Genomic DNA, 21,790 nt, shown 5'->3' on the forward strand with positions numbered 1-21,790 from the left:
GTTTTGCCCTTGTTACTTGATTATCTGGTCTATGCTAAGAACTCTGTCCTCAGAAGAGACATACTACCACATTGTCTTATTTCTAGAAATTGGTAATTGGTTAGCTAGGTTGCAAATAACAGTTTCTTCCCTTTAGGATTAGCTGGCCGGGGTCTCTTCGCCCCGATTCAATGTAAAGAGTGGTAGCAGCAAATTAATTTAATTTCCAGTGTGAAATCAATCATTTTATTTTATAGATTGTATCATGTATGGGCACACCAGCCAATCTTAAACGTCTACTGTGCTCACAGTGGATTCTCCTCCAAAAGTCTCTAGTGAACGAGACCTATATGGCAACTGTGGCATAGTACGATGGGATTGGCGGGTGGTTGTCACAATGCCGAGGCCACATTGTATTATGCCTCCTATGGTGCCACAAAGGCCTCCATTATATTCAGGGGATGCAGGCTCCACATGCATGCCGAACCCGCTTATAAATTTGAGATGCTTGGCAAAAATATTTTATACAAAATTACTTGGGCCCGTCTGCCAAACGTCACAGCGATCTCAGTAAGACGGGAACCTAACACTAAATACCACATTAACTGGTGCCATACTGGCTTCCATTACATTCAGGGAATGCAGGTTCCATGTGCATGCCGAGTCCACATTGTATTATTCCTCTTATGGTGCCACGAAGGTCTCAATTATATTCAGGGGACGCAGGCTGCACATGCATGCCGAACCCACACTATATAATACCTCTTTGGTGCCTCACTGGCCTCCATTTTGTTCAGGGAATGCAGGTTCCACTAGCATGCTGTGCCCACTCTGTATTTCACCTTTCCTGGTGTCAAATGGCCTCCAATACATACAGGGAGAGCAGACTACAGCTTTATAGCTACACTAATTAAAATCAGCCAAGCCCATATTGTATTATGCCTCTTATGGTGCCATGAAGGCCTCCATTATATTCAGGGGATGCAGGCTCCACATGCATGCCGAACCCACACTATATAATGCCTCTTTGGTGCCTCACCTAATTTTGTTCAAGGAATGCAGGTTTTGTTGTAGGGTCACTATAGTGCCTATACAGAGGTGGGGTCGCTCTGTCGGACCAGTGCCCTGCCTGTAGCCATGGGTTGCAGAGGGACACTATAGGGAAAAGAGAAGGTGATCCTGACAGTGAGTGTCGATAGACCTCCACTGACTCAACTAAAATCAACCAACTGTAAGATGGACCAGGTATTTTGGCACTGGGTCCCCATTGACATGAACCCTGAATCTGTTGATATCTAAATATTGCCCCCCGATACCTTGCAACAGGATTGTCCTGTAAGATCATTATCTGTTGTGTTTAATTCTCTTTACGGGTTTTGCTTGTTTTTGTATTGTTTAACCCCTTCCCTACATATGACCTAATAGTAAGTCATAGCGGGAAGTGACTTCCTGCAATATGAAGTATTATTACTCCATGGTGATCAGGCGGGCACTGAAGCGGTGAGCTCCCGATCAGTGCAAGGGCCTGGCGGTCACTAATAGCTGTATCCGCCGGCAGTGCTGTAAAATTCCGGCGGATTAAACATTTCTATGCCGTGGTCAGCGCTGACCATGGCATAGAAGGTGTTTGTGGTCAGCGAGTGATCCCATTGGGTCACCGCTCTTTTTATAAAACATACATACTCTATACAAATGCCATCAGGGTCCAGGCTCTACCCATTATGGACAGAAGATAGAACTTTTGCAACATCAGACACTGTGAAGGGTTGTGTAGGAGCTGACTTGTTGTCAGCTGAGAATACAGGTAGGTATAAAGAAAGACTTGATAATTGGGGAGATGACCTGGGGGTTTAAAGGGTATAAAGATTCATAGAAAAACTGGAATCACTGAAGAATAAGTGGTGACTGCCTGAGAATGTGTATTCTGGTGGTGGTGGTGGGGGAATAAACAACCTATAATTTTCTATTTGAAAGCCAAGACATAATATTGCAGCTTTTATTGCTATGTGTATATATTTTATATTTGTGCAAAGGCTTTGGCTGAGATAGTGTTCCAGACTTCTTTAAGCTGACTTCTCAGAGGATTTGAGGTTGTCATGTACAGAGACCAGAAAGGATGTTTGTGCAAATTCTCCGGAGATTTGGACTATTTCCTATTCTCATAGTGTTTTGACCCTGGAGCCAATATCAATAAAATCCACTCTAACACTTATCTGGTCAGAGCCCCACAGTGTGGGAACCATGTGTTTTTTCCTTAATCTCATGTGTCTGCCACAGTGTATGGTAAATCTGCATTTCTTTTTGTCTTCCATGAGTGTATTTCATACCTCCTAACTTTTGAAAATCGCTAAGAGGGCAATATTTTTTCCATACTAGGCCACGCGTCTAACTACGCCAAAAGCATAATTACTTACTCCTTCACAACTCCAGCAGCAGCTGGTGATTAGTTAGGTGACTGTAAGTTCCTTTTTTACAGCATGTGGAGCCCTGGGACAATTTTGTTCTTGCGCTTCAATATACATTTAAATATTAGCACATAAATCTTTGGATTATTGATATTTTAAGGTCCAAATAGCACAAAATAATAAAGTTATGATATAATATACAGGTAGAAACCATAAAGACACTTTAGCAAGAAAACTGTCCCAGATGTTTACTAATAATTTTACCCCACTTCTTGTGCACTTTAACTAACCATAGAGGGTTCTTGTGGTGTGAGAGAATTAATATTCTTAAAATAAACATTTTTTCTGGATTGCTATATTGTCTACAGGGACCATCCTTGCATTCCTTTGGTGCCTTCATATAGTCCTGGGAAAACCTAGGATCTCCATGAGGTTCTCATCCATTCTAAGGATTCAGGCAGGAATGGTCCGCTGAATTATCACTCAGTGGCTCATACCTGGCTCCTCCACTTGCTCCATAATGTATCTAAATCTTGGGTAGGAATTGCTCATGATCTATACCCACAGTCTGTTCTTCCCTGGACTTGGCCATCTCATCTCATGTCCCTTCACATTTATTGTTGAGGGCACATAACACCATGCTTGTGCTTCATTCTCTTGGGACTTGGAGTTCTCTTGTTGATCCTAAAGGTCCTTTATCCCCTGTCACTGAGAACCCAGCATTTCACCTGGGTCCGGAGTCCTACATACCATTAAGTTTTGTCATGCAAAAGCATAGGGATCTCTCAAACTCCTTCCTAATAAACCCCCATAGCATGCAACCACTTTGAATACACTCAGCTCCAAGATTGTAACTCTTCTGTTAAAATATAAAACAACCTGACCAAAGCTTTGACTTCTTTTGGCAGTCTTTTCCTAGCCTCCTCTGTGGCTCCACCTATACATGTGTATATATATAAGATTTTGATCTACCAGTGCTCTGACTGTCCTCTACCTTTTTGTTAGTCATGGGTGTCTCAGTTGGAGAAACAATTTTCTTCTTCCCAATGGTCTAATTGATTTCATCTTTCTAATAAAAGCAAAGTGATTAAAGCTCATCAAGCAAGCTACAAAATGTTAGCCTGGTGGTAACAGGTTTTATTTCTTTTTCATAAATGTTTTTTCTGATGTTGGCAATCTGGTATCTCAGAGGATATATGGTGGAACTTCTTTGCTCACTTAGTTTCTGGGATGTCTTCCTTCACGTCATCCAGGAGGTAATATTATAATATCGGGCAAAGAGCTGTGTGAGGCTTCAGGATGGACTGCCACTGCTGGACCACCCTAACTGTGGACTATAAGATGCAGGCACTTTTTAGCAGACTTTTTTGGTTGCTAAAAGATGCATCTTATAGTTCCCCACTTACCTTCAGATAAAATCTTTTCATGGTCCTCTACCTTGGTTTGTGAGCCAGGTTCTCTTTTTCTCTTGCCCTATTCGTATTGCGGCACCATGACCACTAGTCATGTCTTTCAGCAGTTTTTTTCCACATTAGCAGATCATTTTTGCTCTCCGTGACCGCTACTTCCCCCACTCTTCCTTTGCCCTTCTTATCTGCTTCTTTCCCACCCTTGGTTTTTGTATTATATTCTGTTTTCATTCTTCTAGATTACAGTGGTATACTTTACTATACTTAACCATGCGTTGGTCTCTTTTATTGTAGTTTCACGTGTAATTTTTTTCTATGCAGTTCATTTATCCAACTCTATTGCAAAATGCATATTTTATTTAGCCTAGTTCAGGTATAGGCCCCATGCACACATGGGGTTGGGTCTGTATTTCAGTACTCAAAAAATATGGGATACCTTCCTTGTGCATTCTGTATTTTTCTTACTTAAAGGGTTTTTACCACCAGAAATACTGTTATGTAGGGACTGACATTAGCGATGCGCTAATGTCAGCACTACATAACAGTATGTTTCTAACATTTGTCCTTGCAGCCGTTTTGGTAGGAAAAAAAGCACTTTTATTATATGCTAATGAGCCTCTATGTGTCGTAAAATCAGCACTTAGAGGCTCCGTCTACTCACGCTTTATCCCACCCAGGTCCCCTGTTCTGCCCGCCTCCCTTCTCTTGATTGATGCCACGGTCCACCGCATCGTTAACGAAATCCTGCGCCTGCGCCGTTCACTTCTGTCTTCGGCGCAGTGAATGAAGGCCGCTCTCCTGATCCCGGCTTCCTCACTGTGACGTAGTCGGCGCAGGCGCTATCACGACCAGCATGCCTATCACATACGTGACACAGAGGGAGGGAAAGAGGAAGGCCCTGTCCAAGCGAGAGGGAAAGGTGGTGACCCCTATCTCACCTTGAGGCTGGCACCTGACTGCCCTGACGTCCCTAGACGGGTTCCTCACCCGTACGCCGATCACGTGCCTAAAACCATGGCTTTCCCTAAAATGAGCCCTAGATAGTGAATAGGACGGTGGGAACACTAGTCCGCACCACGAGCTCTAAAGGAAAACACCAAGGGGAGGACAGACAATACAGACTAAACATATTATCCCAGGTGGGCGACAACAGAAGACAACAAAAAGCCCAACAGGGATCCGGAGGATAACACTCTGGAACAACAACCAGGAATCACAGCTCCAGTGGGTCAGTATAGAAGTCCAGGCAGGAAGCTCTATATCTGGCAACCAGAGAAGTATGAGAGGAGAATATAAGGAGGTTGGGAGTGACAGACAAGAAACAGCTGAGGAGGAGAAGCTATGGATCCCTGAGTGAGACAAAAAGGATTGCAAGGCAAACACAGAAAACTATCATTAAGAAACAACGTGATCTTTAGACATAGAGCGTGAAGCCACCCGCTGTGACTTCCTGACCCCGGGTATAACGGAGTCAGACGTGGCTCTTGACACCCTCGTGACAGGCGCAGGGAGGAATCCGGCACCAGGAGCGCATCATTCACTCACTGCGCCTGCGCCAAATACAGAAGTGAACGGCGCAGACGTGGGATTTCATCTGTGATGCAGGGAACAGTGACATCAATCAAGAGGAGCGGGCAGAACAGGGGACCTGGGCGGGATAAAGGGTGAGTAGACGGAGCCTCTAGGTGCTGATTTTACACCCACATAGCACCTAGAGGCTCATTAGCATATTATAAAAGTGGTTATTTTACAAAAACGGCTGCAGTAACAAATGTTTGAAACATACTGTTATGTAGTGCTGACATTAGCGCATCGCTAATGTCAGTCAGCTACATAACAGTATTTCAGGTGGTAGAAGCCTTTTAATACACAGGGCCATTCTTGTCCATAATATGGAAAGAATAGGATATGTTCTATAATTTGTGGAATGGAAAAATGGACTTGCAAAAAAGACTGAAGTGGCCCCATAGAAATAAATGGGTCATTGTGCTGTCAGAGGATCATATGTACAAATATCCTACTTTGACTTTTGTTTTGAAGTCATAAATTTCCCAAAAAGAAAAACCCAAATCCTCCTTTTTTAACACACACAAAAAAAAGATCTATGCATAATTCGTTTCACCTTATCCATCATGATCTGTTCAATGAAATAAACACATTGGGGGACATTTATAAAGACAAGCATATTGTACGACGGTCTTGATTTCCTCTGTGCTGTTGGAGGATTTATGCAGAGTCACACACCTCTGATATTTTTAAGTAACATAGTAACATAGTACATAAGGCCAAAAAAATACATTTGTCCATCCAGTTCGGCCTGTTATCCTGCAAGTTGATCCAGAGGAAGGCAAAAAAAAAACAGTGAGGTAGAAGCCAATTTTCCCAACTTTAGGGAAATAAAAAATTCCTTCCCAACTCCAATCAGGCAATCAGAATAAATCCCTGGATCAACGACCCCTCTCTAGAAGCTATAGCCTGTAATATTATTACGCTCCAGAAATACATCCAGGACCCTCTTGAATTCCTTTATTGTACTCACCATCACCACCTCCTCAGGCAGAGAGTTCCATAGTCTCACTGCTCTTACCGTAAAGAATCCTCTTCTATGTTTGTGTACAAACCTTCTTTCCTCCAGACGCAGAGGATGTCCCCTCGTCACAGTCACCGTCCTGGGGATAAATATATGATGGGATAGATCTCTGTACTGACCCCTGATATATTTATACATATTAATTAGATCTCCCTTCAGTCGTCTTTTTTCTAAAGTGAATAACCCTAATTTTGATAATCTTTCAGGGTACTGTAGTTGCCCCATTCCAGTTATTACTTTAGTTGTCCTCCTCTGGACACTCTCCAGCTCTGCTATGTCTGCTTTGTTCACTGGAGCCCAGAACTGTACACAGTACTCCATGTGTGGTCTGACTAATGATTTGTAAAGTGGTAGGACTATGTTCTTATCACGGGCATCTATGCCCCTTTTGATGCAACCCATTATCTTATTGGCCTTGGCAGCAGCTGCCTGACACTGTTTTTTGCAGCTTAGTTTGCTGTTTATTAAAATTCCTAGATCCTTTTCCATGTCAGTGTTACCGAGTGTTTTACCATTTAGTATGTACGGGAGACTTGGGTTATTCCTTCTCATGTGCATAACCTTACATTTGTCAGTGTTATACCTCATCTGCCACTTATCTGCCCAAGCCTCCAATCTATCCAGATCCCTCTGTAGTAGTATACTGTCCTCTTCCGTGTTAATTACTTTACACAGTTTAGTGTCATCTGCAAAAGTTGACACTTTACTATGCAAGCCTTCTACAAGATCATTAATAAATATATTGAAGAGAATAGGGCCAGTTTCTCCCAGTCCGAGCATTCTCATTTTATATACTAACCTTTTATGTGGTACAGTGTCAAATGCTTTGGAGAAGTCCAGATATACTACATCCATTGATTCGCCGCTGCCAAGTTACCTCCTCATAGAAACTGATTAAATTAGTTTGGCATGACTTATCCCTCATGAAGCCATGCTGATATGGCGTTATTTGCTTATTTCCATTGAGATGCTCCAAGATAGCATCTCTCAGAAAACCTTCAAACAGTTTACCCACAACAGATGTTAAACTTGGGGCATCTTCCAGCTGTGATGTGCGACACACTTAAATCTATGGCAGCCTTCTAGCTGCCATAGATTTAAGTCCTTCTTCATGCCAAAAAACCTAGTGTGAAAAAGGATAAATGTTGTGGATGTGCAACACCGCACACTCCTCTCCCTTGGCACACCTTCTTTTCTTGCCATTTCGACAGAAAAATTAAAAAATATGGCTCATGGAATGCACATATGAAAAATTTCTGTGTCCAGAAGTCCTGTGTTAATAGAAATAGTTATTGACTAGTTGTTTTTATCTGTAAGAAACAGTATCAGATTTACCTGCACGCCAACTTAGTATTGGCAGTGCAGGGTGTTATATTTAAGTGAACTGGATGAAGCTTATACTCTGCACCCTCCAATACAAAGTAAGATTTACTGTTTTCAAGCATATCTGTACTTAAAAAAACAACTTTTGATGTGTGATGTGTGAAATACAGTATATAAAGGGTTTGTTCAATGTGGGTCCAAGTGCTGAAACTCCCACGAATTGCTAAAACAAGGAGAAAGAAGTACATTTTTCTCTTCGTTTTAGAAATTGGTGGGAGTTTCAGCACTGAGACACCCACTGATCAAAACTTTAGATATTATTTTTAAACTACAGGTACAGTTTATATTTGTTTTATTTACTACTCAATGAGATCTTGGTCAAGTGTCTGATACTGCAAGTGTCTGTTTACTTCAGTTTAAGATATGAGTAGACCAGAAAATTTGCAATGTTTTGTTTATTTTGCCATTTCCGTGCAGTCCCCAATGCATACGGCCGTATGCATTGGGGACTGCATGGGCAACATTTGTGCGGATTCCGCAGACGGATCCAGACCCATTCAACTTGAATGGGTCCGTGATCCGTCCAAACCATGTCCTATTTTTTGCGGTGAGGAGGGACAGAGAGAAACCCCATGGAAGCACTCTGTAGTGCTTCCATGGGGTTCCATGCCTCTGTTCCGCACCTCACTTTCCAGATAGCGGACCCATTTAAGTCAATGGGTCCACATCCGTGATGCAGTGAGCACATGGCCGGTGTCCTACATTGCGGACTCAATGTTTCTGGGCCGCAATACAGGCATGGCCAGGTAACAGCCATGTGCATGAGGCCTTATATTATATATTTATTTGTATTGAATGGGCAATTGCATTGTGATATTACAGCTTTTTTATCTTCTCGTGTTGTTCAAGAATGTTACTCTTCTTTTTTTGTTACAGAAACAACCCAAAAGAAGTTGCTTCTTATTGATGTAGACTGTGGCACTGATGATGCCCTGGCCATTATGATGGCAATTGCCTCTCCTAATGTTGAAATTTTAGGAATCACCTGTGTTGGGGGCAACACTAAGTTGGATAACGTCTGCAAAAACGTCCTGCGAGTCCTTAAATTATGTGATCGCTTAGATGTAAGTATTGTTCACAATAATACTTATGTATGTCAATATATAAATACACTGATAAGCCAGAACAATTATACTTCCCATACCCTTGGTGCTGTGTTTGAATCCAAATCCAGGGGTGGATCATAAGGGATCATTAAAGGGGTTGTCCGGGTTCAGAGCTCAACCCAACATAAGCTCCCCTTTACTCATTTACCATGTCTAAGTGGAGCATCAGAGTATTTCTCCAATGCTACCCCTTGCTCTGCGCTGCATCGTGCAGGGCAAGGGATTTTTCTTTACTACCGGTGACATATCAGGCTTCACATGGGTATACTAGGTGGAGATTTCAAGTTTATTTGTTATGCACAGCTCAATATATAGTATAACATGCGGTTAAATGCTTAACAACATTCCATTCCAATAAAAAAAGAAAGCATAACATTACATTAAAAACATTGATAGTAACTAAAAATGTCTCATGGTTGTGTAGTTACAGGACACGCATTTATTTATTAATTCATCTGTCCCTCTGTGATGTTCTGATTTTGCATCCGAATGCCCTGGATGAAGAAACTGTTTCTCATTCTCTCGTGCTAGCTTTCAAAATGCGGTAACGTTTCCCACACCGCAGGAGACAAAACAGAACACTATTTGGGTGTCTGTGGTCCTTCACCACCTTCATGGCCATGGTCAAGCACCTCTTATTATAAATGAGCTGCAAATCAGGAAGGTCAGAGTGGATTATTCGCTCAGCCGAGAGCACCACCCTATGAAGTGCCCTTCTGTCCAGAAAGGGCTGTACTAGGGCTTTAGCTTAGGGGGAGGCCCCACATGATTAACTTTTGGTAAGGGGACGGGGTACCAGGGGTTAATTTTGAATAGTGGGGGGATGGTAACTTGGGGGAGGAGTTAGGGCTTTATAAGGGAGGGCAGTTTGGGTCACGGGCGCCATTTTAGGTTACCTGAAGCAAGCTGTATGAGTCCGTGGAAGAGATGATTAGTAGGCTGCGGACGGTGGTGGAGGTCTGTGGTCTGGAGTGGTTGCGTGAGCAGATGACGGGCCATCTGCAGGGGGAGGCTGTGCAAGATGGCTGTGGCGGGTACGCCCGCTAGAGCGCCTTACAGAGACCCCCAGGGTTCGGCACCGGTGCAGGAGCCCCTCCAGGGACCCTTAGCAAAGGTGGGACGTCAGGCAATCAGCATCTGCGTCCTCCCGGCGTGAGAGGAATTTAAATGTGAGGAGGAACCCAGAGAAAGGCGGGTTGTCCTCCCCCTGTCTTCACCAGCAGTCTGTGAGAGAGCAGGACCGGGATCTGTGGGCTCCCCCTCCTCCAGGGAAGCAGGGAGGCCTGCTCGATGAGGAAGAGAGAGCAGCAGCAGCAGCATGGGGACCGAGGCTGTACTGGAGGTGGCCAGCAGGGGGTGCAGGCCTCACAGATATGGGAGACAAGAATAAAATGTCCAGGGACATCAGGATGAAGAGGAGGCATTAGGATGGATGCAGAACGCATCCAGCATGGAGGAGTCTGGGGTGCAGTCGTCCAGCAGCAGGCCACCATCAAGAGGTAGTGAAGATTTGCCATCACAGGACGGATGTCAGGGGTCAGGATGATTGGCTGCAGGGTTCACAGCACCCGGGCAGCCAGGCAGGGCCGGGCCGACACAGAGGCTGGGGAGGCTTCAGCCTCAGGGCGCAGGCCAGTCTGGGCGGCAGGCAGGCCACTGACCACGTCGCTGCTGCCGCGCCGGGGCCCACTGTAAGTTAGGGGGCCTACTCGGCGGCCCCTTTAAAATTTTTACATACAGCCATACAGGTTCATTCATGCTGCGCAGCGCCCGCCGCCCAGCCCCTCTCTCACATGATCTTCTGACTCCAGGCACTGCAGGCAGTTTCCATAGCAGTGCACGCCGCACAGATCATCATCTGAGTCTGATTGCTGTAAGCCCGCCCTCAGCCAGCAGCAGAAGATTCAGAACTTGAAGACAGGACTCATAGCCGAGCCCAGAGCGGGAAACCTGGCACCCAGGCAGGCTAGCCCAGAGGAAAGATGAATGCTGCTGCTGCTGCTGTACTCGGTTTAAATTTAGAAAGAATTCAGGTGAACTAGTAAGTTAGTAACTGTCATAAAACACTCACAGACTAAGATCAGTTCTTGTAGTATGACATGGGGGGCCTGCCGCCTGGGGGCTGGGCTATCTACAGTGTCACTAGACTAGCCTACATCAAAACACCTAAATAAAGACTCAAAGGAGCCAATAATTGAATAAAGAACAATTACCATGTGTTGCACTTGCTTTGCTCTTGCTCAGCATCAGCAGCACACATGCCTGTAAGGCCGAATGCACACGGCCGTGAGCGGTCCATGGTATCCCGGCCTGGCATCCTTCCGAGAGCAGGAGCGCACGGCGTCATTGGTTGCTATGACACCGTGCGCTTCATGCCGCCACTGCACTATAGTAATACACTCGTATGATCTATACTAGTGTATTACTGTAGTGCAGCGGCGGCATGAAGCGCACGGCGTCATAGCAGCAACCAATCACACCGTGCGCTCCTGCTCTCAGCAGGATACCAGGCCGGGTTACCACGGGCCGCTCACGGCCGTGTGCATTCAGCCTAAAACACAATGTAAACTCCTATAAGGAAATACCAGAACGCATAAAAACAATTATACAGTTTATTGGCAAAAATTCATAAGAGGAAATTTGCCAATAAAGTGTATTATTGATTATTATTTACTTATAGGAGTTTATGTTTTAAGCCTCATGCACACGTCCGTTGTGTGCCCATGGCTGTATTGCGGCCCGCATACGGCAGGTCCGCAACGCAATACACGGGCATCAGCCCATGTGCACTCCGCATCACAGATGCAGACCCATTCACTTAAATGGGTCCGCATTCACAGAGATGCAGAACGAACGCATGGCTCGGAACCCCACGGAAGCACTATGGAGTGCTTCCATGGTGTTTCTGGCCGTGCCTCTGCACCCCAATAAAATATAACTTATTACATTTTTTTGCGGGGGCGGACGGTTAACGGACCCATTTAAGTTGAATGGGTCCGGATCCATCCCGGCCGCTGCACGGACGTTGCCCGTGCATTGGGGACAGCAACGGATGCACAACGGCCGTGTGCATGAGGCCTAAGGGCTCTTTCATACGAGCGGATGCCTTGTGGGTAATCCACTGCGTGAAAGACAGCCAAGCCCCGCCCCGGACAGCAGAGACACCGAGCAGTAACATGATTAATAATGCTCCATGCCTCTCTGTGCCATTTTTACTATATAATCACGGTGAGATACAGCTGTCACTGTGATTTTGTAGTAAAATGATCACAGAGAGGGAAAGAGCATTATCAATCATGTTAATGCTTCGTGTCTCTGCTATCCGGGACGGGGCTTGGCACTCTTTCACGCAGCTGATTACCCGCACGGCATCCGCTTGTATGGAGGTACAGTAGAGGGTCTTCTGCAGGCATTATTGAGTGCAGGTACATGGGCGGCATATGATAAAGCTTGGAGGAGTTGGGAACAGTGGTTTAAGGTAATGGGGGTGCAGGTTGAAGGTGGGGAAGTCCCATTGTTGTTATTCTTGGGACAAGTAAAAGGAGGGTTAGTCAGTCACAGAAGTAAATAGATGTATTTCGGGTTTGGCTTTCAGGTTCAAGTTAAGGGGTATCCCTGATGTGATTAAAGTGTTTTTAGTTAAGAAACTCTTAAATGGTTAGAGGAGGGGTCAGCGTTTGGAGGCCAGAAGGAGGCTGGTGTCGTTCGCCATTTTTGTTAAGAATTGGTCTGCAAGCGGAATTGGTGTGTAATTCCCTGGGGGAGGTTCACTTGTTGGCTTTTTCCCTGGCTTTTTGGGAGCTTTTCGCTTGGGTGCGTTGGTGAGCAAAAGTGTTAGGAGTGCAGGGGGTCTTTTGGGGGAGGATGTGGATCTGCCCTGGTGATAGGAGGTTGCTTTAGGCAAGGTTGGCGGTCAGGGTCTTACGTTGGGGCGGTTGGTTTGTAGGTATTTGTTTGGGTGTGTCCTGTGTTGCGGCAGTGGAGGTGGGGGGAGGTCCTTGAAGCTGGTGGTATGGGTCGGTACATGAGAATGGGAGGGCCTCAATGGTGGGGCTGGACTCTCATGGTTGGGCACTTGGTTGGTTCAGTGAGACGTCTATCAGTTGGTGTCTCTGAGCTAGTGTTTTACGGCTGGAGGCAAGGTGGATTTGCCAGTTTGCTTAAGGGTTAATAAACTTTTGGGGCTTCTAGGAGCTCCCTCGTCTAGGTTAATTTATTGTTATGTATGTTATGTATTTAAATAAAACGGCTGCTATAGCCGATTTAATCTGACTGGTTCTCTGAGTTTTTATTATTGGGAAAAGGGGGGGGGGGAATAAAGGGGGAGAGATTGGTTCAAGAGGACCCGAAGAATAACCAATAATTTAATAATGTTTCATGCTACTACCAAACCAGGCTGTAACGTTTCCTGTCAGGATAGTCTCAATGACACAGGTGTAGAAGTTCTTTACCTGAGGGGTAGTCTGAAATCCCTGATAAAGATGCTGACGAGCCTTCTATGCCAAGAAGTTTATATGACTAGGCTGAGATAATTCTTATGAAATATGTACACCCAGGTATTTAAAACTGGCCACACGCTCCACTATATCACCATTAATCCTGACGGGCGATGGATTCTCTTCCACTTCTTGCTGAAATCCACCACCACCTTTGTTTTTCTGACATTCATACTGAGATGGTTATTTTAGCACCAGGTTACCAAGTAATTGATCTCCTCCAGGTAGGCTGTCTTGATATCGGAGATCAGACCGACCACAACAGTGTCATCAGCAAACATTACAATGGTAGAGGAACTAGAGATGGCCACACAATCATAAGCATATAATGACTCAGGACACAGCCTTGTGGGGCGCCAACATTCAAGATGACAAGATGAGGGGGATGAAACATGCCCACACATACTATTTGAGATCTATCTGACAGGAATTTAGTGATCCACTAAAATAGTGATTGGTTTAGACCTAGATTCCCCAGCTTAGTAGTCAGTATAGAGGGGATTATGGTGTTAAAAGTACAGCTATAGTCCACAAACAGCATTCTAACATAATTTCTTGTCAAGATGAGACAATAATAGATAATTAATAGCATTGTCTGTAGAACGGTGAGTGCAGTAAGCAAATTGTAGTGGATCCAGATTCACAGGAAGTGAAGAGATGATAAAGTCTATGACCAGCATTTCAAAGCACTTATTCACAGTTGGGGTCAATGCTACAGGGCGATAATCATTCAAACGGGTAGGTTGTGATTTATTCGGGACAGGGATGATAATGGGTCTTTTGAAGCATGCTGGGACAGCAGACAATTGCAGAGATTGATCAAAGATTGTTGTAAACACTGGGGCTAGCTGAGTAGGACAAGATCTGACCAGAGATAGCATCTGGACCTGCTGCCTTCATTGTGTTCACCCTCTTAAAAGCCCTCCTCACCTCATGTTTTGTGATAATAAGGGTGGGAACATTCTCTGATCTAGTTGGCTTTGTGACCATCCTACAATTAACAGGTAGGAGATAACTGGCAGTATTAACATGGTCTTTACCATCAGAGAATTCAACTCCTCTGCCAGAGATATGTCCGTATGCTCAATGCTGTTAGTCAGTGATTTAAAGTCATTCTCAGCCCAAGCCATAGACTCTTTGCACCATTCTGTTGAAATTGTAGCTCTAACCTCATTCCATAACAGTGTTTTGCTTCCTTTCCGCTCTCTGGACATTATATGATGCAGCCCTATATTCTGCCATATTTCTGGTGATAATTCCCCTGTTAAAAGCTGCTGAATGGAGTGACAAAGCATTCCGGATGGTTTTATCTACCCATTGCTTCTGATTCGGGAATTATCTGATGCTATATTATTGGACTGTATCATCCACAAGTTTGACCACAAACCCCACAACTACCTCTTTGAAAATATTAATGTATACAACACGGACTTGCTATAATTGGAGTCCCGTTGTCAAAAATGTACCAGTTAGATGTCATAATTTCAAAAAATGTTTGTACCACGAAGCTTACTTTTCTAGAAGTCCACATACATGATACAACACTGTCTGCCAACATACATGATGCCACATGGAGGGACACTTCCAGATTTTTTTGTGGTGGCGGACAGAAAATAATGTGGTGCTTATAGAACAGACTACACAGTGTAGAGGTATACTGTATATTGTGTGGCACAGTGTATGTTATATGTGTATAACAAACATATTTTACATGAAAACTTACAATTACTTGGCTTGGCCCTTTTGGAACTCGGACACCACTTCAACACTTTGGCTGGGGGAGCCGGAGATGCTGATGTTGTGTTCTATCCTAATGAGAAAGATTTCATAATAAGGATTTGGAGAAGAGGGAGATGGATAGCAGAGCAGGGAGAGGCTGGTGCTGCCACTAGGCGGTTCGTACCATGGGGGAGTAATAAAGCCCACCATAATGCCCCCCCCCCCAGTAGAAATAATTATCCTTATAATAGACAGTGCAAAAATACCCCCTTGTAATGCCCCCAGTTGAGCTAATGTTCCTATAGTGTCCCCCATAATGTGCCAGTATAAAATACCCCTATATAGTGCCCCCAGTAAATGCCCCATAGTGCTCCTCTCCCCGCTTCCTCCTAGTGCCCCATAATGTACCAGTATATAAGGCCCCTATATAGTGCCCCAGTAGATGCCCTCAGTGTCCCCTTTAATTTGCAAGCATAAAATACCCCTTCTTAGTCCCCCCCGGAGATGACCCCATAGTACTTCTCTCCCCCCTTCCCCATAGTACCCACCATAATGTGTCCCAGTATAAAATGTCACTGTACAGAGCCCTCCATATAACATACCCCTTCTTTGTGGCCTCAGTAGATGCCCCTATAGTGTCCACCAATAATGTTCCGGAAAGAAGTGCCCCCATAGTCCCACTGTAACGGATCTCCTAGCACCCCGACCGGGTACCTCCGTCGATAGATGCTCCTAGTGCTTCCCCGAGGACTCCAAGCACTCCACTTGACACCGTACGCACTGCAGACCCCATGAACCGCCGCAGCTTGGTTGGGGTCTCACCGTCCTCCACCCACGCTGGACCTACGACAAGGCTCCAGGCTCCAGTGGGTGAACCTCTCCTACAGCCAGAGAGCAGGAACAGCTCTTACAAGAGCTAGTAGTTATGCCAGGGGAGTATAGCAAATCGTCAGCGTATAGCAATCCCCCAGTTTGATCAGTTATCCAAACACCAGTCTCAGCATGATGAAGGATAAAACAGGAACACTTTATTGAGGGCTACCCGCCCGTATTTATGCAGGTCCCCATCTGGTGGCCACGCCCTTAGGGGACCAGAATGGAGACTGCGACACAGGACAGATATGCAGAAATTCAGGATACACAGACACAACACATCCCCACAATGCATCATGGTTTCCTCCTCTCTGCCTGGCGACACCCGAGGAGCAATCCAATTATGTCTCAGGACAAAGGGAAAACACCAATACACACGTGGAGACAACAGGACAGGAATCACCACCCAAACACACAATGGCACACCCCCACAGCAAACACAGACATTTAACATATCCCCAGATAGCTCAAGTCTGAGTGCATATCATTAGGTGAATGGCACTCAGAATACACGAATACAATAATATTAGCTATCTGGGTGCCCTCACATAACATACAATTTAACCGAACGCATAATAACATAAAACACAATTCCAAAGACAGACTTAAGCTGTGCGGCCGGTCTGTTTTCTTTAAAGTTAGTATGGGCCATAATCCTGAGGCAAGAGGCTAGCAACCAGCCCCCTCCAAAACACTGTGGCGAGGTTGGTTTCGTCACACATCTCCCCCTTCCAGGGAAGACTAACCAGATACCTGACCTCACGGTCAGTACCTGAGTTAGTCTGGCAGTCCAACCACAACCCCATACTGGACCTGTTGAATTTTGGGGCCTGGCTCTGTTCCGTATGTCCCGAGCTGTTGAGTGGGCATCTGCGACTCCTTGCTGCCTTGTGGTTCTCCAGCTTGGAGCTGTAGGTACTTGGTGGGCAGAGGCCGACTGCGCTCTGCCCAGATGCCAGCTCTTCCGCGGGGGTAGCCTGTGGAAAGTCCGGCTCTGAAGAAGAGGGTAGGGGAGGGCAGAGGCCGACTGCGCTCTGCCCAGATGCCAGCTCTTCCGCTGGGGTAGCCTGTGGGATGTCCGGCTCTGGAGAAGAGGATAGAGGAGGGCAGAGGCCGACTGCGCTCTGCCCTGATGCCAGCTCTTCCGCTGGGAAGAAATCAGTGGGTAGCGCAGGCTCATCCCCTGCCCCCAGAACTCTGTTGGGAAGTAGCTGGGAAGGGGAGGGCTCGCTTATCCTCCTCCTCCTGGTATCCCTGCGGAGATGGATGGGGATCTGGACCGACTGTCCAGCATCCCTGTAGGACTGGCACCGAGCCCGCGGTCTCATCTGCGCCCATGCAGAGGGGCTTGTGTTCCCCTTTTCCCGGTATCTCCGGCTGCTGGTGGAAGGTGAGGCCGGTTGCCTCTCCTCCCCAGGACTCTGGTTGCTGTAAGGCAGAGGGACCCCGCATCTCCTCCCCCTGGAACTCAGGTTGCCGCTGGGGAGAGAGACCGGTTGTCTCCTCTCCCTGTGATATGCACTGCCGCTGGAGATCTGGGTAGGCGGTCCCAGCATCCCTGTAGGGCCAGTAGAGAGACCTCGGTCCCATCTCCACCTGCCATCTGTGGGTCCTCCCAGGACCAGTCTGTGAGGTCCCTCAACATTTGCGAGTCAGGATCACCTGCGTCCACACCTGGCAACTCCGGCTGCTGCTGAGGGTCTGGGCCAGCATCCCAGCATCCCGGTGGAGAGCCCTCGGTCCCGTCTCCACCTGCCTGTTGTGGTTCCTCACAGGACCAGTCTATGAGGACCCCTACCTCTGTAGCTGGTACTGAAGCAGGGGATACTTCAGTCGGGTCTTCCCAGCTGTAGGGTTGTAGGTCTGGGGCTTGCCACCCAGCTCTCTGGCAGTGTATATTGGGACCGAATTGAGCTGAAGAAGTATTGGTAGTCCTGCTCCAGCTCCCACTCCTTTGTCACTAGAGATGCCAGGTCTTGTCTCACTTCTCTCGCTGTAGCCCAATCATGCATAGCCTCCCTGTAGTCATAGATATCCCAGAATCGGGACCCTCCAGCATCTCCGAACTCCGGTTCTGCAAAGGCCTCAAACAACAGGCCAGGGCCATCATAATCCTCACCCTCGGGTCTGTCGTGCTCAGCCATCCAGGGAGAGTGCCGAATCACATACCACCAGAGTGCCTGGTAGGCGTCATCTAGCCAAAGCTCCTTCCATACCAGGCTTTCCAGTTCTGTCACCCACTCATTCAGGGGCTCCTCTCCCAGAAGGGGCATTCGCAGGGACACTCGCATCCGCAACTGCTGCTCCTCACTGGGGAGACACTCGCCCCGCCGACGCTGTACATCTTCCAGGGCCTCGTGCCAGACGCCTTTCCGGACTGCATCCCTCCAGTCCGGGTCATCATCCTCCTCGTAGTGGAACGCTGTTCGAAGACTAGCCGATTCCATCCTGCTGTAGCCAGGGGCGCTGTACGGATACTAGCGTTGCCCTCAATATACTCCACGAACGGTGTCTCCGAGCTGCTTCTCCTCACACTAGGACGCCATCCCACCGCTTGCCACCAATGTAACGGATCTCCTAGCACCCCGACCGGGTACCTCCGTCGATAGATGCTCCTAGTGCTTTCCGAGGACTCCAAGCACTCCACTTGACACCGTACGCACTGCAGACCCCACGAACCGCCGCAGCTTGGTTGGGGTCTCACCGTCCTCCACCCACGCTGGACCTACGACAAGGCTCCAGGCTCCAGTGGGTGAACCTCTCCTACAGCCAGAGAGCAGGAACAGCTCTTACAAGAGCTAGTAGTTATGCCAGGGGAGTATAGCAAATCTTCAGCGTATAGCAATCCCCCAGTTTGATCAGTTATCCAAACACCAGTCTCAGCATGATGAAGGATAAAACAGGAACACTTTATTGAGGGCTACCCGCCCGTATTTATGCAGGTCCCCATCTGGTGGCCACGCCCTTAGGGGACCAGAATGGAGACTGCGACACAGGACAGATATGCAGAAATTCAGGATACACAGACACAACACATCCCCACAATGCATCATGGTTTCCTCCTCTCTGCCTGGCGACACCCGAGGAGCAATCCAATTATGTCTCAGGACAAAGGGAAAACACCAATACACACGTGGAGACAACAGGACAGGAATCACCACCCAAACACACAATGGCACACCCCCACAGCAAACACAGACATTTAACATATCCCCAGATAGCTCAAGTCTGAGTGCATATCATTAGGTGAATGGCACTCAGAATACACGAATACAATAATATTAGCTATCTGGGTGCCCTCACATAACATACAATTTAACCGAACGCATAATAACATAAAACACAATTCCAAAGACAGATTTAAGCTGTGCGGCCGGTCTGTTTTCTTTAAAGTTAGTATGGGCCATAATCCTGAGGCAAGAGGCTAGCAACCAGCCCCCTCCAAAACACTGTGGCGAGGTTGGTTTCGTCACACCCACCTAATAATGTGCCAGTAAAAAGTGCCCCCAATGATGCTCCCCGGCCTTAATGTCACATTTCTCCCCCTCCATGTCACATCACCCCCACCTTTTTACATCACCCCCTTCGTGTCACATTTCTCCCCCCCTCCATGGCAGCACTCCTCCCCCCCATTTCTCCCCCTCCATGTCACATCACCCCCTCCTTTTTACATTACCCCCAATGGCACATTTCTCCCCCTCCATGTACCTGGCAGTGCAGCAGCACATCTTACCCCCCATGGCACATTTCTCCCCCTCAATGGGCCTGGCAGCGCAGCAGCACATCTTACCCCCCCCCCCATGGCACATTTCTCTCCCTACATGGGCCTGGCAGCAGCACATCTTACCCTGCCCCCCAATGGCACATTTCTCCCCCTCCATGGGCCTGGCAGCGCAGCAGCACATCTTACAACTCCCCCCTTCATGGCACATTTCTCCCTTCTCCATGGGCCTGGCAGGAGGACATCTCGCCCCCCCAATGGCACATTTCTCCCCCTCCATGGGCCCGGCAGGAGGACATTTTACCCCCCCAATGGCTCATTTCTCCCCCTCCATGGGCCTGGCAGCGCAGCAGCACATCTTACAACTCCCCCCTTCATGGCACATTTCTCCCTTCTCCATGGGCCTGGCAGGAGGACATCTCCCCCCCCAATGGCACATTTCTCCCCCTCCATGGGCCCGGCAGGAGGACATTTTACCCCCCCAATGGCACATTTCTCCCCCTCCCCATGGGTCTGGCAGGAGGACACCCCCCCCCCCATAGATTTCTCCCCCACAGCCCCCCGTTCATTTCTCCAACCAACCCCCTCCAGTGGCAGTGGCACTCACAGTTTACAAGCACCACAAGACACAAGCTCACTCTGCTCACAGACCGGTGACTGTCAGCTCCACTCCACTGCTCCAGACAGACTCCCTGCGTGCCGCCCCACGTGACTAGTGACCTCACTGACTGCAGCGCTGAACACTGCAGCTTGAAAGCGCAGCACTGGCCTGGCCCGGCACACGCAGCCTGGGCAGCCAGGGCGGGCGCACGCATGGCACTTACATAAGTGGGAAAAAAATTAATAAGGGCATTAAAGGGGCAGAAGGGGGCAGGGGCTCAAGCCACCTTTGAGCCCTATGTGTGCACATCCCTGTGCTCTGGGTGAATAAAGGAAAGAACATTAGAAGCAATGATGAAACAGAAATTACTAACCGTACACAGTTAAAATCACATGTATAAATAGAAACCACTATTAAAAACCAATACTTACTCCCAGTGGTGATCCAAAGCCCAAGAGGCAAAGCTGAAAGCTGCAGAAACGGCGCAAAGCTGTTGTCATTCTGACCATGTGGTGTAACAGTATTTAAAAAAAAAAATCCATCTTGATTCCCTCTGACTTAAAGTTATTTTCCAGTTGCCCCCTCTCGGGGATATAATGACATGGTCAATTCCCCCAAACGTAAAAGGGAACTGTTTGAGTCATGAACTTTGAAGTGTCTAGGGATCATTTGCCGGTCTTGAGTATCATCCACCTCTTTAGTAGAGTCAATTGCTAGTACATGTTTTTGAATACTCCTCTTAAATTGACATAATGTCATGCCCACATAAATCAGGTTGCATGGGCAAATAGCCCAGTACACTGCTCTAATCATATTACAGGTTATGGGGTAAGTGATTTTATACTCATGGTCATGTGTGGAATTCCAAAAGCATTATGCCTTGTCCATATTGGAACAAGCCACACATTTTCCACATTCTCTGTTCCCCCATGGGGGGCCCTTTGTCTCAAACAGTCTTGCGTTTTTGATGGTACAATGGATTTTTACCAGGTGATCCTTTAGATTAGTTGCTCTTCTATATGTTATTCGGGGATGTGGTGGGATAATTTTGCTCAACTGTGGGTCAATCAATAAAATATCCCAATATTTAATTAGGGCATTGCGGACCACTTTCCAATGTGAGTTGTAGCCCGTAATGAAGCAGATCTCATCCATCTCATCTGTTCTCTTAGGCTAAGGTCTCATGCACACGACCGTTGTTTTATTCTGTGTCCGTTGTGCCGTTTTTTCTGTGGGTCAGTTGAAAACTCGGCCAATGCACCGTTTGTCGTCCATGATCCGTGGTTCCAGTCCGTCAAAAAAATCTAACCTGTCCTATTATTTTCGCGGAAAACGGTTCGCGGACCCATTCAAGTCAATGAGACCGCTAAAAAACACGGAGGCACACAAGATTGTCATCCGCGTCCGTTTTTATCCTATCATTTGCATAGCAAACCTGTCTTAGATTTTTTTTTACTTTCCTTCATGTCTGGTGAGCCTCCAAAAATAAAGGAAGACACACAGAAACA

The 21,790-nt window shown here is 46.9% G+C and overlaps 1 protein-coding gene across 1 annotated transcript in view; it reads left to right on the forward strand.

The window, feature by feature from the left end:
* Positions 1-21,790, forward strand: part of LOC122938823 (pyrimidine-specific ribonucleoside hydrolase RihA-like) — a 68,090-nt gene that overhangs the window by 21,454 nt on the left and 24,846 nt on the right. Inside the window, exon 2 of the mRNA XM_044294646.1 lies at positions 8,643-8,830. Coding sequence (XP_044150581.1) covers positions 8,643-8,830 — 188 coding nt within the window. The remainder of the gene's footprint in view (positions 1-8,642; positions 8,831-21,790) is intronic.

This window comes from Bufo gargarizans, chromosome 5 (genome assembly GCF_014858855.1).
Source record: "Bufo gargarizans isolate SCDJY-AF-19 chromosome 5, ASM1485885v1, whole genome shotgun sequence".
In the NCBI taxonomy this organism is placed as follows: domain Eukaryota; kingdom Metazoa; phylum Chordata; class Amphibia; order Anura; family Bufonidae; genus Bufo; species Bufo gargarizans.